Source organism: Anabrus simplex, chromosome 1, assembly GCF_040414725.1.
Source record: "Anabrus simplex isolate iqAnaSimp1 chromosome 1, ASM4041472v1, whole genome shotgun sequence".
Classification (NCBI taxonomy): Eukaryota; Metazoa; Arthropoda; class Insecta; order Orthoptera; family Tettigoniidae; genus Anabrus; species Anabrus simplex.
In genome coordinates, this window is record NC_090265.1 from 522,117,678 (window position 1) to 522,132,529 (window position 14,852).

At 39.3% G+C, this 14,852-nt stretch overlaps 1 protein-coding gene across 1 annotated transcript in view; it reads right to left on the minus strand.

Annotated features, from left to right (window-relative positions):
• Window positions 1-14,324, minus strand: part of pod1 (coronin pod1) — a 355,918-nt gene extending 341,594 nt beyond the window's left edge. The window contains exons 1-2 of the mRNA XM_068225053.1: window positions 14,298-14,324; window positions 13,842-14,052 (exon numbers count right to left, since the gene is read on the minus strand). Of these exons, the coding sequence (XP_068081154.1) occupies window positions 13,842-14,001 (160 nt within the window). The 5' untranslated portion in view covers window positions 14,002-14,052; window positions 14,298-14,324. The remainder of the gene's footprint in view (window positions 1-13,841; window positions 14,053-14,297) is intronic.
• Window positions 14,325-14,852: the final 528 nt, after the last annotated feature.

Consider the following 14,852-nt stretch of genomic DNA (forward strand, 5'->3'; position numbering starts at 1 on the left):
TCTCGCCCACATATGCTAAGACAGGTATCCATGGTTCCGCCACATGAGTGATACGGTGGTTCAAGGAGAAGTGGCACTGGTAATTGAGGAGAAGGCTCACTGCGGGGTGCTGGAACCAACACATCACTTTGCTTTACGTAGCCTGGACGAGCCGCGCGTTGTGAAAGGGGCGAACCCAACCTAGGGGAAAACTCATGGCTGTGAACTCAGACATGGAAATGCCAAGTGGAAAACAAGTGAGTAGGCCTACTGAAGGGGGAACAAAACTGGCTAGGTTCGGGCCAAGGGCGGACCACAGGATGGACGACTGAGGGGCATGGATTCTGCTACAGAGAGTCTGAGTTGCGGGAGGACAATGTCTGGCTATATGCTTCATCACGGATGATGAGAACGATGCTCGGGACACTAGAAGGGGCAAAAACCTTATGATTGATTGAAACATGGATGCTCAAAAAGAACCATTTTCAAAAACTCAGACATCAAGGGAAGCTATGGAAGCTCCAGCAGAGCAGATACAGGAGCAAGCCCAAGATGGAAAAATGGAGACAGAAGTCCCAATAGGACAGGCTGTCGCCAAAACAATCAAGAAATGGCAACACAAGCTCCAGTTCAGCAGACTGCTACCACAAGCAAATCAGGAACATCCGTAGAGACAGAACTGAAGATTTCTGCATCGATAATCAACAGATTACATATTCACAGACCACTTCGCAACAGCGCATACTATAAGGAGGAGAGCGAGGAAAGAAGTCAAAATAGCGGCCAGAACTTGGACGGAGAAGAAGCTAAGGAACGGGGATCGGCGAGAGGCTATCCCTAGGTCAATGCCTAAAAGGCTAAGGTCGGAGGACAGTACGCCATCAAGTTCAGCTACAAAACCGCCCGTCAAGAAACAGAAAGAAGAAACGGTCATGTCCTTTTCAGAAAGACTTACTTTAAACAAGGTAGCCGTAATACCTAAAACCTTTTCAGATGGGAAACTGAAGGAGGAAGACGTGAAAGAGCTCTCATCTGTTCTGATAGCACAGATTAAACACCTGTCGGACAGATGTCTTCCAGGCTTCCTTGAGTCTCCAAGGCTGGAAAGTGGAGGAATGGTACTGATCTGTGCAAATCCAGAAACCAGAAGTTGGCTGGAACAGACAGTAGCCAACTGCAATCCTTGGAAAGGGGAGAATTTAGAGGTGGCAGAAGCCACGAAGGTGCTGAATGTTACAAAATTCATGAAGTTTCCACCTCCATTTGATAAGATGAAGGTTGAAGATGTTCTTGTCAGAATACATCAGCATGACATCAAACTTCCAACAAAAGAGTGGAGAGTGCTGAATGCAACAACTACCGATGATACAGGAAGGACAAGTGTTTTGGCCCTTAATGAAAGAGATTTTGAAGAGATCAAGAAGAGAGGCCTTAAGGCCAAGCTTGGACTTGGGCAGATCAAATTTCAAGAAATTAAAGGAAAAACAAAACCCAGCGTTGGCAAGGATGGTGCTGAAAGTTCTTCAGGCCAACCTTCAACATAAAATAACAGCTGTTGCCAATTTCGTCAGGAAGTTCAAGTTCAAAGCTATTGACGTGGCTCTTATACAAGAGCCATGAGTAGTTAAGGGCAGAGTAGCAGGACTGTCAGAATCTGGAGGTAAGCTAACGTACGATACATCGAATATGCCCAGAACATGTTTACTTGTGAGCAGAAAATTAAAATGTCTTCTTTACAGGAACATTGTTCAAGGGATTTAGTGGCGGCCAAGATAAAACTTGGAAACTTGGAAGGTCCCAAAGAAATAACAATAGGCTCTGCGTACCTTCCATACGACTCAACGGATCCGCCTCCAACGGAAGACGCTGAAGAACTGATTTGCAAAGCAAAGAGAAAAGGTGACACCTAGTACTCAGAGCAGATGCAAATGCACATCACACTGCATGGGGCAGTACCAACTGCAATGCAAGGGGAGAGTCTTTACTAGAGTTTATTTTAGATCAGACTTGATAATACTAAACCTAGGAAATAAACCAACATTCATAAATAAGAATCGTCGAGAGGTAATAGATATCACACTGAGCACCATGCATATAGCAAACTTCATTAAGAATTGGAAGGTGGTGGAGCAGTCATCCTTGGCAGACCATCAGCATATCCAATTTGTGATAGATGCGAGGCAATGTGATATTGAATTGTACAGAGATCCTACAAGAACGAACTGGGATGGATACAGAGTTCCTTTTTTTTTTTGCTAGTGGCTTTATGTTGCACTGACACAGACAGGTCTTATGACGACGATGGGATAGGAAAGGGCTAGGAGTAGGAAGGAAGCGGCCGTGGCCTTAATTAAGGTACAGCCCCAGCATCTGCCTGGCGTGAAAATGGGAAACCACAGAAAACCATCTTCAAGGCTGCCGACAGTGGGATTCGAACCCACTATCTCCCGGATGCAAGCTCACACCTGCACGCCCCTAACTGCACGGCCAACTCGCTCGTTCAGAGAAGTTCTAGGGCAGGCAGTACAAAAGATCCAAATGAATGTAAGGGGACGGAGGGAATTGGATGAGGCAGTGGAACAATTAGAAGAGGCCATTTTTGCCTCCTATCATAACTGTCCCGTTAGAGAAAAGAAAACTGCCAAAAATGTAGGGTGGTGGAATAATAACCTAGCCAAAATGAAGAAAGAGGTTAGAACATTATCGTTAAGAGATGGCATGTGGGACGTATATCATAGGAAACTCACTGAGTACCCAGAGATACGGAGAGCAAAAAGAAACTCTTGGAGACTGTTTTGCGAGAAAGTAGAATCAAACACTAAAGCAGCAAGGCTCCAGAAGATTCTTAAACAGGTACCCATATATCAAATAGGAGCACTGGAAAAACCTGATGGAATATACAGTCAGACGGGAAAGGAGACGCTGGAGGTGTTGCTAGCTTGTCATTTTCCTAAGGTTGAATTACAAGAGGAAGATATGGTTGAAACAGAAGCAAAACCACGAAGAGTGGATTGGAACTGTGCCAACCAATTAATTAAGCCTAACCATGTGAGGTGGGCAATCAACACATTTCAGCCCATAAAGGCTCCTGGGCCAGATGAGATACTCCCAATCCTCCTGCAGGAAGGATGGGAGATAATCATCAAGGCACTGACAGACCTTTTTAGAGCAAGTCTAGCTTGGGGTACGTGCCGAAATTATCGTCTAAGGCTAAAGCAGTATTTATACCAAAGCATGGAAGGGCAAACTATGCCCAAGCCAAAGCCTACAGACCAGGGCTGGCCATGGCTCGTGAGCCGCATGCGGCTCTTGAGTCAGTCTTGTGCGGCTCTTGACACCAACCTTAGAGTAAAATTAAATGATATAATTCATGGAATCTAACGATATCTCTCGGCTGGCGGCAGTCAGTAGCAGTGGTGTGTGGCTTAACGTTATTAGCGCCATAGATCAGTGGTAAGACATGGGAGGTGAAGATAGTTCCGGCGCCTTCCATTTGAAAGTGCTTTGAGCGTGAGAGTGTGTCAGTGAGCCAGTGTTGTGAGGTGAAGCCAGTCGCGTTCACGTATAGGCAGTAGCGAGTGTCGATACTTTTCTGTGTGCTGTTGTATGCTGTTTCAGTACAGTATCGACACTCGCTACTGCCTATACGTGAACGCGACTGGCTTCACCTAACACTGGCTCACTGACACACACTCCCGCTCAAAGCAATATCTTCCTTGTAAAGATATTTCTGAATTGGCCCAGACTGTATTTAGCTTCCATAACAAGTTGAAGATTTTTGCGAAAGACCTTCAGACTAAAACATTTTCTCACTTCAAATGTTTGAAGATAATTATTGAAAACCTTCCTGACGTTCAGGTGGAAACTGAAGATTACATGAGTAAAATGGCTGGCCTTGCTGAAGAAATCAATGGCAGATTTAATGATTTGAGATCACTTAAACCATTTTCATTCCTGGAAAATCCTCTTTCTGTTGATGTTGTGGGCGATGGCAGTCCTGTTTCATCACCCATAACAAAAGATACAGCAGCTGTAGAGTTGGAGCTACAAGAACTGCAAGAGGACGAAGGACTAAAAGGACTCAAACGAAGTGGCATTTCTACCATAGAATTTTGGAAGAATGGTCCAGAAGAAAAATACACACTAACGAAACAGTGTGTCAAAAGACTAATCTCAATCTCTGGGACTACTTATGTGTGTGGATCACTGTACTCAACGATTAAATTCATCAAATCTACATACCGATCTGAGCAAACTGATGAACATTTAAGTGAACTTGTGCGAACTACGCTTACCAATTATCAGCAAGATTTCAAAAAACTAACAGCAAAAATGAACACTAAAATAAAGCACTTCTCAAAAGTGAAATCTCATTCATTGATCTGCACCTGAAAAATAATGTTCTGTGTAGTGTAGAAAATAAATATTCCTTCATTGGTTATAAAATGAAAAACTTGTCTTCATTTTATAAACATGCTCCCAATTTTTTGTCTCCTATATTTGCGGCTCCCAGAAGTAAGGTTAGTGGCCACCCCTGCTATAGACCATTATGCTTAAACTCCTTCATGCTAAAAGCAATGGAGAAGATACTGGATAAATACATCCAGAAAATGGTGCAACTGAACTCAACCTTACATGAAAATCAGTTTGCATAGAGACCTGGCAGATCCACTGAGACACCACTCCATCATTTGGTTTGCAAACTAGAGGAAAGCCTAGAATACAAAGAAATAGCTCTGGCAGCATTTTTAGACGTAGAAGGAACCTTCAGTAATACAACCTACAGCTCAATGATTACAGTTGTTGAAGAGAGTAGGGTGAGCAAGATTGTTGTAAAATGGATTACACCCACGTTAGACGGGAGGAAAATAAATGCAACTTGTTTGAAGAGACGCTAACGGTTAGAGCCACCCGAGGCTGTGCGCAGGGAGTCCTTTCTCCTCTTCTGTGGAACCTTGTGGTGAACAAAATCATAGTCATGCTCAATGAACAGGGATTTTACACACAAGGATATGCACATGATCTAATTATGATAAGAGCTAAGGTGATGAGTGTCATCCAGGACCTCATGCAAAGATCTTTTTTTCTTTTTTTTTTGTTAGGGGCTTTACGTCGCACCGACACAGATAGGTCTTATGGCGACGATGGGATAGGATAGGCCTAGGAGTTGGAAGGAAGCGGCCGTGGCCTTAATTAAGGTACAGCCCCAGCATTTGCCTGGTGTGAAAATGGGAAACCACGGAAAACCATCTTCAGGGCTGCCGACAGTGGGATTCGAACCCCCTACATGCAAAGATCATTTAACCTTGTGGAGAACTGGCGTCGGGAAGAACAACTCAGTCAACCCAAGCAAGATAACACTGGTCCCTTTCACAAGAAGGAAAAAATTAAAGGGAACAAGAACACTGAAGCTCTTTGGGCAAGAAATCTATATGGAAGAAGAAGTGTTACACTTAGGTGTAATATTAGACAAAAAGTTAACCTAGAATACTCACATAGAAAGAAACGTAACTCTAGCTAAGAACCTATTGTATGCGTGCAAGAGGGCAGTCAGGACGACATGGGGTCTAAAGTCGGCAATGGTAATGTGGATATACACAATGATCATTAGACCACTGATTACCTATGCAGCAATCATTTCGTGGGTGAAAGCAAGTCAAGGAAATGTCAGTAGCAAACTAAACACCCTTCAGAGCATAGCATGTATAGCCATAAATGGGGCAATGAAAACTACGTCAACAGAAGCCTTGAATACCCTAATAGATCTCCCTCCATTAAGTAACTTTAGAGGGACAGGCTAGAATGAGCTCATACAGATTGGAGCAAAATGGATGCTGGAAGGCTAGAAGGCCCAATCTTGGACACTAAAATTAACAGAGTAATAACAGGGGAAGTTTTACAGATGCCACCTGATCATATGATTCCAAAGTATATTTTTGAGAAACCATTTGAGACCCAGATAACAAAAAAGGAAGACTGGGACATTAACAGATGGAAAACTGGTGGGGAAGATATCGTGTGGTGGACAGATGGCTCAAGGACTGAGATGGGAACAGGAGGAGGGATCAACAGGGAAAGACGTGAGGGATCAATCCAAATGAGTCTAGGCCGATACACTACAGTTTCACAGAGAGTTACAATAACTGAAAATCAAAAAGGTGGAAGATTTTCAATTATTGTAACTCTCTGTGATTAGAATTTGATATGGAAAATGAAGCTGATTACTTGCAAACACTACAGTTTTCCAAGCTGAAGTGACAGCCATCATTACATGCCTTGAGGAAAACCTGAAAATGAACTACAGAGATAAGAATATCTTCATATTTACAGATAACTAAGCAGCCATTAAGGCACTTGAAGCTGTCCGGATTACATCCAAAATTGTTTGGTATTGTCATACCCTTCTCCCGAAGCTCTCAAGAGTACATGTTGTTAAAATAATATGGGTACCTGGGCATGCAGGCATAGAAGGTAATGAAAAAGCAGATAAACTGGCAAGAAAAGAGCCAGAAACACCTTTTGTGGGCCCAGAACCAGTATGTGAGATCTCTTATAGATAAGCCTGACTTTACATAGATAAATGGGTACAAAAGAAAAATGGAAAACTGGAAATATGCTCCAGGATGCAGGTTTGCGAAAGAACTAACAATGAGCCCAAACAAGAAGTATACTAAGGAATTGCTGGAACTTAGCAGAGAAAATATAAGATGGGTAGTAGGACTGCTGACTGGACACTGCCATCTTAAGAAGCACCTACACAGAATTGGAGTAATAAGAGACAATGTATGTAGGAAATGAAACAATGTGGAAGAACCAGCTGAACACATACTCTTTGAATGTGAGGAACTGGGAAGAATCAGAATCTCCACACTGGGACTACCTGGTGAAAAGAGAAGAAACAACCGAGAAGACCCAATAAGGAGGACCAGCAACTTTATGAAGGGACCAGGTATAACTAGGTGAGGATGAAGGAAAACACATGGTAGCAAAAGATATTCAAGGTTGACGCTAAAAGGAACTTTGTAAAGAGACCCCACGAATAAAGGAAGAAGCAGAATATTCTCCAGGAAAAAAAAATAGAGAACTATACGACACTGAAAGTAAAAATCTGCTTCAAGCGAGGCAGGATGAAGGTCTGGAAGTCGAGTGCAAGTATTTCCTGTATGTTGTCAAAAATATTTATAGTTTTTGCTTTGAGTACTTGGATATGTAGATTGAGCCATTTGAGTAGTTCCCTTGTTGTAAATGGATGAACTCGAAACATCTATCAAACATGTGAAAGGTAAAGGGATCAACATAGATAATGGCTAACCAGTAATGAAATCTAAAGAAATTCTCTACCACATATAGGAATGAGAAACTAAGCACCATTTCATTAAAAATGGGCTTAATGCTTCAAATCTTCAAAAAGTGTCAAGTGTCATTCTGACCTCTTGATAATTGCACAATTCTTTTCCATTCCTGTCCACAAAGCCAATGTGGTCTTAGGAGAGAAATCACCTTGATGTAGAGTCTGTGAAGGGACCAGTTATAGTAATGTAAATTTTCATCTTTCTGTTATGCAGCATTTCATTTGTATTTGCTAAAACATTCTGAAAAACAAATCAACTGAGAAATTTTCTTGGGCTGTTTAAATGAAGTTAACCTCCATTAGAAAAAAGAGCCATTAAAATATGATTGAACAGTGAAGTTTATTGTTGAAGATTTTACGAGTTTACCTTTGTGTTTGCAGTGGAAAGAACTATCTGCCTCTAAGATCTATCATTCAAAAACAGCATTATTACAGATTAGCCACACACCTCAGAGCATGGTCAATTCTTGGGAAGTAGCAAGCACTTCGAAGTGCTGTGCCTACATTTATTGAAGGCAAGATATGTCACAGAAAGTTTAGGAAGAGAGGCATTAACATACACATAGCAAGAGCTCACGATTCACCATCTCAGGACTCATCATTTGCAGATAATGAACAATTGCACATTAATTTAGGAATTCCTCAGGCATCTCAAATTCTTCATACAAGTTTATCAGCTAGCCACAATGTGAATTCTTCAAATCAGGCATTTTTTGACAATATAAATTCTCAGTATCCACACTGCAATGTCATTACTCCAGTTCCCGTGATGTCAAAATACACATCAGCAGAGTTCATCCTGATATTCAGTCAAATTTTAGTTTCTAGAAACTGACAGGGGTTTGATCCCTTTCAAAATGTCAAAACAAACGATCAAGAAAGTGACCCTCATGCTAAAACAGAAACTAAAGGTATCTACACTTTACCGCATGAATTTAAGCAGAAAATGATGCAGTGGCGAAGCAGATTTGTAAATAATTTGACAGACGATCAATTTAACCATGAGATTAACATTTGGTGTGAATTCTTGGCTTCTGCAATTGATCTACTCCCTGGCCCCAAACATCCGTCACTGAAATACTAATAATAATAATAATAATAATAATAATAATAATAATAATAATAATAATAATAATAATAATAATAATGTTATTTGCTTTACGTCCCACTAACTACTTTTTAAGGTCTTCGGAGACGCCGAGGTGCCAGAATTAAGTCCCGCAGGAGTTCTTTTACGTGCCAGTAAATCTACAGACATGGGGCTATCGTATTTGAGCACCTTCAAATACCACCGGACTGAGCCAGGATCGAACCTGCCAAGTTGGGGGTTAGAAGGCCAGTGCCTTAACCGTCTCAGCCACTCAGCCCGGCCACTGAAATACTACCATGACAGGAAAAATAAACCGTAGACAACCATAGGAAATATCAACAACCAATCCTGAACGGGCAACAAAACAGGACTGAATAAAACACCGTGAAAGATACAAATATAAATTTACCCAGTATCACTTTTACAATCAGCACAGAAAGGCTAATAGATCTGTTTAAAATTTCAATGCTGAAAATTGTAAAATTCCTTCCGATGAAATATTCCATCATTTTTCTGAAATTCTCAGGCAACCTTATGACATGATTCGATACAAATACCTATCTCATGCAAGTGATATTGATAGGGAACAAATTGACATTTTATTTAATGACACCATAAGCCCAGATGAAATCAACTTTGCTGTTAATCATACAGCCGTAGACATATCACCCGGTCCAGACCATGTCCTCATGAGAGTTATCAAAGACAGTATTGCAGTCGACATAATCTCACATTGCCACATGTATGTTGAAAACTGGGGATGTACCTTCTTTCTTCAGTAAGGGCAGGACTGTTCTAATCCATAAAGGTGGAGATACACTCAGTATTAAGAAATGGAGACCTACCACAATATGTTCATTAATGAGAAGGATAATTGAGCGGGTCCTTGACAGGCGTCTCCGTGAACATGTTATCTTAAACCCCAATCAACGAGGATTAGCAACTCCTCTGGAATGCATGTCAACACTGCGATACGCGACTCTCTTCTCTGTGAAGCCAATCTGACTACTATATTCTTAGATATACAGAAAGCCTTGGACAATGTTGGTCATGCTCGTTTAAATGAGACACTAAATTAATTACCAATTCCAACCAAACTTGCAAATTTAATCATGAATCTGCAAACAGGAAACGTCCCACAAATTCAGATGCAGGGAAGCAAAACAAGACCTCTCTTGATAAGCAGGGGAGTTATTCAAGGTTCTCCTCTGTCGCCAATCCTGTTTAATCTCGCCAACAATCATATTCTGGATGACATTAGCAAAACGTTTATAACTACCCAATATGGCTTTCAATTGAGTCCAGATCATGAAGCTCTAACAGTATTAAGTTTTGCTGATAAAATTGTTGAAAAAGATTCTGAGTCAGCTTTATTACTTGTTCACGCAGCCATATATCAAGAGTATGCACTAGCCATGCGTCTTGGTGGGTGTGCTATTTACCAACTGATGAGCCCAATTTAGCACACTGGGGTGAAACGCTGGCAACCAGGAATGAGTTAGCTGGAAATAATGTCCAATAAAGGACCAACCACATTGGTATTATACATTTACTCATTCGGGACAAATCTTTCAGTTCCCTATGGGAATCAACATCTATATCATATTGCCTTTATGTCAATAAAGATGTGTGTGTGTATACAGTATATATTTTTTGGTCTATATCTTGAAATAAAACACATTTAGTCATGTGACAGATCCCTCCAAGAATGTTTGTGCCAAATTTCATGAAGTTTCACTCAGTCTTGTAGGCACTGGAAGGTACAGAGACATATCACTTTTATATATAAGAGATTCCACTTTTTACTTTGATTCTAAATACATTTTATTAATTTAACAAAGGTTTTCAGAGTTGGGCTGGTGTCAGCAAGTAACCTACTCCTGTCAAATAACACCAAGGGGATCTGCTCAAGGCTGATGGACGAATCACCATCAAAGTCATATGCCCTCACACCACTATGAACATTGGAGAGGTTTGGATTTAATACAAGCTTTTGACACAGAATCTAGTAATTAGAAACTGTATACCTCCACCTCTCCTATCTTGCTGGTCAACATTCTGATGGTGAAATTTTTCGACCACTGGGACTCGAACCGGCTAACAACGGTGTCAGACTATAGAGACATGATGCCTTAATCATCACTGTCACCAGGCTGTCAATAAACACAACCAAAGTACAGCACTGATAATCCAAACTAATTGATGTTCAGCCCTGTCTCGAGTAGAGATTCATTTAGATTTTCAAACACAGAGCAAAAATGACACAAACTGAACTAAATACTGTATTAACGTTATGAAGATTTCAATAGGCCTACAAACAGTACTACAAACAAAACTAGACAGATTTATGAAAGTTCTGAACTTTTTAAACAAATTCTGAGCTTCGTTTCTTTGCAGCCAAGTATCTAACCTGTAGACAGCCAGACTGTGTTACCGTACACTCAAGCATTTTATCCAGCCAATTTAGTGCTGCTCTAGAGCTTTGATAGCTTCAGCATGAGCAGGCCTAGGGCTTTCTTCATTCTGCCAGCTACATCGTCACCATCTATAGGTGCTTCACTATCTACTACAGCAGTCAGAATTTAGTTGTCATTCAAAATTTGGTAGCTGAAGTAATCTTTGCTCAATATTAAACTACTCATTAAAATCACTCTTGTCACATTTTTGAAGCCAGGTATGGCATTAAAATGAATTGTAACTTCAGTTAAATCGTCAGCCCGCACACATTCTCATTCCTCATTTTCTCCTGCTTCTATACATTAACCCCTTTTTTTTTCGTTTCTTTTTTAATAATCTTTCTTCATCCTTTCAATTATGCTGTAATCCATAGGCTGTATTACTGCTGTGACATGAAACAAAAAAAAAAACTTAAATTTTCATCAGTGGCATTAAGAGCTTCAACTGAAGGATGTGTGGGGATGTTATCTAGAATGAAAAGAACTTTCCCCATTTTATATTCCTTTTAATGGTGTGTTTTAACATTTGGTATATGCTGAAAATATCAGCAGTCATCCAGGAGCTATTTTGGGACTTGTATTTCACAGGCAGACATGCAATATTTTGAGAAAACCTTGGGTGTTTGCTTTTCCAGATAATGAATAATGGAAAAGAATAGGAGCCATTTGCGTTACTGCACACCTTTGCAGTCACTCTGTCCTAATTTTTTAGCCTGGGAAGCTAAGGATTTACACCAATTTCGGCCTGTTTGGTCTGCATTATAAACGTCACAGCGTTAATAACCTTGTTCAGAAATAAAAGCAGCAAACTTAATTTTTTATAATTCTGCAGCGTTTGGATGCTCATGAGTAATTAAAATGGAGAGCGCTATTCTTCTTGGTGAAACTTACAACCTAACTTTTCATCCTGTTTACCATCATACAATCGTTTGTTGTCCATCTCTGAACAATGTCTAGGTCTTTTTGTAGTCGTTCACAAGCCCATTAACTTATTTACTACTCTATACAGTATAAAATCTGCAAAAAAGAAAAATTTAAATGTTTACAAACAGACTCCACATTCAGGAGTAAATAAAAAAGAATTCCTTGAACTATCCGTAGTTTTCACAATAGGTTATGCTGAAGAAGCGCCCCATCGCCAATTCTATTGTAGGCACTCTTAAATGCTATTAGATATAGGCCTTTTCATTTAGGCAAGAGGAACAACTTAATGTAGGAAAACAGAAAAATAAAAGGTAAAATATCTTCAGGGCTACCGACAGTGGGGTTCAAGAACTGTACCCTGATTTTAACATTATAGCATAATATTTTAATGGAAAGTGTGGCATCCACGTGACACAAGGATGTCGTAGCTACTCGACCCAAACCATGCAACCTACTTGTTTTCTTCCTTTGAAATTATTTCGAGAGGTCTAGAAGTCTGAAGATAGTATTAAGGTAACAAAACACATGAATTTCCTAAATATGACGCCCTATAAGTCAAGTCCTGAAAAGTTACTACAAGTTCAGAAAGCAGGTCTGTTCCCAACACCACCAACTAAGCAACTTTTAAGATCATCAACAATTCAAAAGAATATTAATAGTACAATATTGGTATACAGAATGTAAAGTGTTTTGAAAACTTGGAAACAATACCCATCCCTTCACTCATCAGATGGTTATTAATGTCCCATAAACTGAATCACTAATTATTAATCAATTTAATAATGAAAATGTCATTTAACAGAATTGCAGCAATATTCACTAGAATTTAACATACCTCCGCAAAGTGCAGGAAGAGTCTAGTAGAGCCAACTCCAATACAAAAAGAGTTAAGAGTCAAAACCTAACCCTTCAAGAGGAGAGATTAATCATGTTAAATCATTTCATGACTTGTAAGTTAGGGCCTTAGAAGTTCCAGACCAAAGCAACCGGTATGACAAATTTCATAAACAGTATGTCAAATTTCACAAGAACCTCATCTCTAAAGCTGTTTAAATCTTGATCTCAGATAAAGCTGACTGGAAACTCTTCCCGAGTCCAAGGTTACGGAATCAATTCCTGCACAGTCAGGCAGCATTAAAGAGTGCTTGAATGTGACAGGTCGGTAAATTTTCAAAACAAGAAAAAAAAGGTTTCTATTCTTCCATGAATTCAGTCCTGTTTTTACAATGCTACTCTCTGGTGGTTGAGGGACCATTCAAATTTAAGTTTATTTACAATTCTATAGCACACTTCACACAGGTTATAGGCCTGATTGAAAACAGTTTTTAATATAAAGGTGGAAACTTAAGATTTCAGTGATGCATAATACTTAATGCAGAGTCAAAATCTGAGTGTTACAGTGTAACCAACTGAAGCTTAGAATATGTTCCCATAGAACTGGACTGAAGGTATTTCACACAGCTCTGTGTTTTTTATGCAATCAAAAAGCACATTTCCTTCAAATGTAATAGGAAATCATATATACTGTACCTACTGTGCCACCCTGCAATACACACTACAATTCTTTTTAAGTTGTCATTCATACCAGCTCCTTGATACATATTACTTTTCACATCAGCTAGCCTCGAAGTTTATATCAATTTTTAGCAAATAGACTATAATTTTCACTGCAAGATAATATGCATAAAAGAATATACGTATTACTTTTTCCTCTTTTTCTTGGGTTAAAGTCTATTTATAGGTTTATTTAATAATCAAAATCTAGGTGCCGCAGACCATAATAGTAGCCTGTCTGAAATAATTTCTGCCCACTCGCTAACATTTATTTCATGCTAACAGTGTCAAAAATATGAACTTGGACACAGAAATAAAACAATTACAATCTGTGTCAACACAGTTCAAATAAATACGCAATAAAGAAAAATACATGAAATCCAAACTCAACCATATCAGTATTTATGGACACCAGAGAAAAATATAATAATGTAATAACGAAAACAACACAAGGTTCTCATCTGATAAAGTAACGTGTTTCATTCACCATTGTGGTCCACATTGAAGGCCATGAAAGCAGCTGAAGCAGTGATGTTATTTCCATAGGTCTGGTACGATCCAACAGAAATGTCACGAATGCATGCTTCTGGTTTGGGTACAATTGGTGCCGCATTTTTATATTTTGAAGCCTTGAAACGCCAAGCCATGATAATAGATGTTCTGTCTTGATATGACTCTCATATAATATCACACGTATACTGAAATATAAAGAAAAAAATACAATTACCGGCGATTAACCACATATTGGGGTAGGGCAGACCCAAAGAATTCTCGAAAAATTCTCTTAAATAATTGAAAAAGGCGACAGAAAATTCAGATAAACAACAAATATTAATATTCGATATCTTTCCGCCTTCAAAGTAACAGAACTTTAACTTAATTAGCCATGAAAACAACCTCGTCCACTTATTATTTGTGTCAAAGCAAGTACATCTCCGCCCACCTTAGTCTCTTCCGAACACAGCGTCGGATGACAGACGGATAGCAATAGGAGTGAGTTTCTTATAAACAAAGTGACTAAATTCAGAATGCTTTTTCAAATCGTAATAGAGATAGATTACCGAAAATTTAAATATTCTAACTCATTTATATTTGTATATATTATGTTCTTATGATGTAAGAAAATACAACACTAATATAAAATTAAACTTATTCTTGAGTTGTATAGTTCCGTATGTTTACTTAATCAATTTACAAGCTATATTCATTATAATTCAGTATGGAATTGTATTAAGCAACATTGACAATGTTAGAACGTATATTTTCTTTCAAAATAACTCAACTATTTAAATATTTCTATTTAAAAGAATACTTTTTACAGTTAGCATTCTTGAAGATTCACTGACAGAACGTGTTTCCCGGTGTTTCCCACGAGTCATATCTTCAGGGAAACGTCAGGAGTACGCAAGCTGTCAACTTAATTTGTTGTTTGGTGCAATTGAAACATTTCAATCATCACTTCATCTATTAAAAAGCAATGGACATTGGCTTGCGTCCT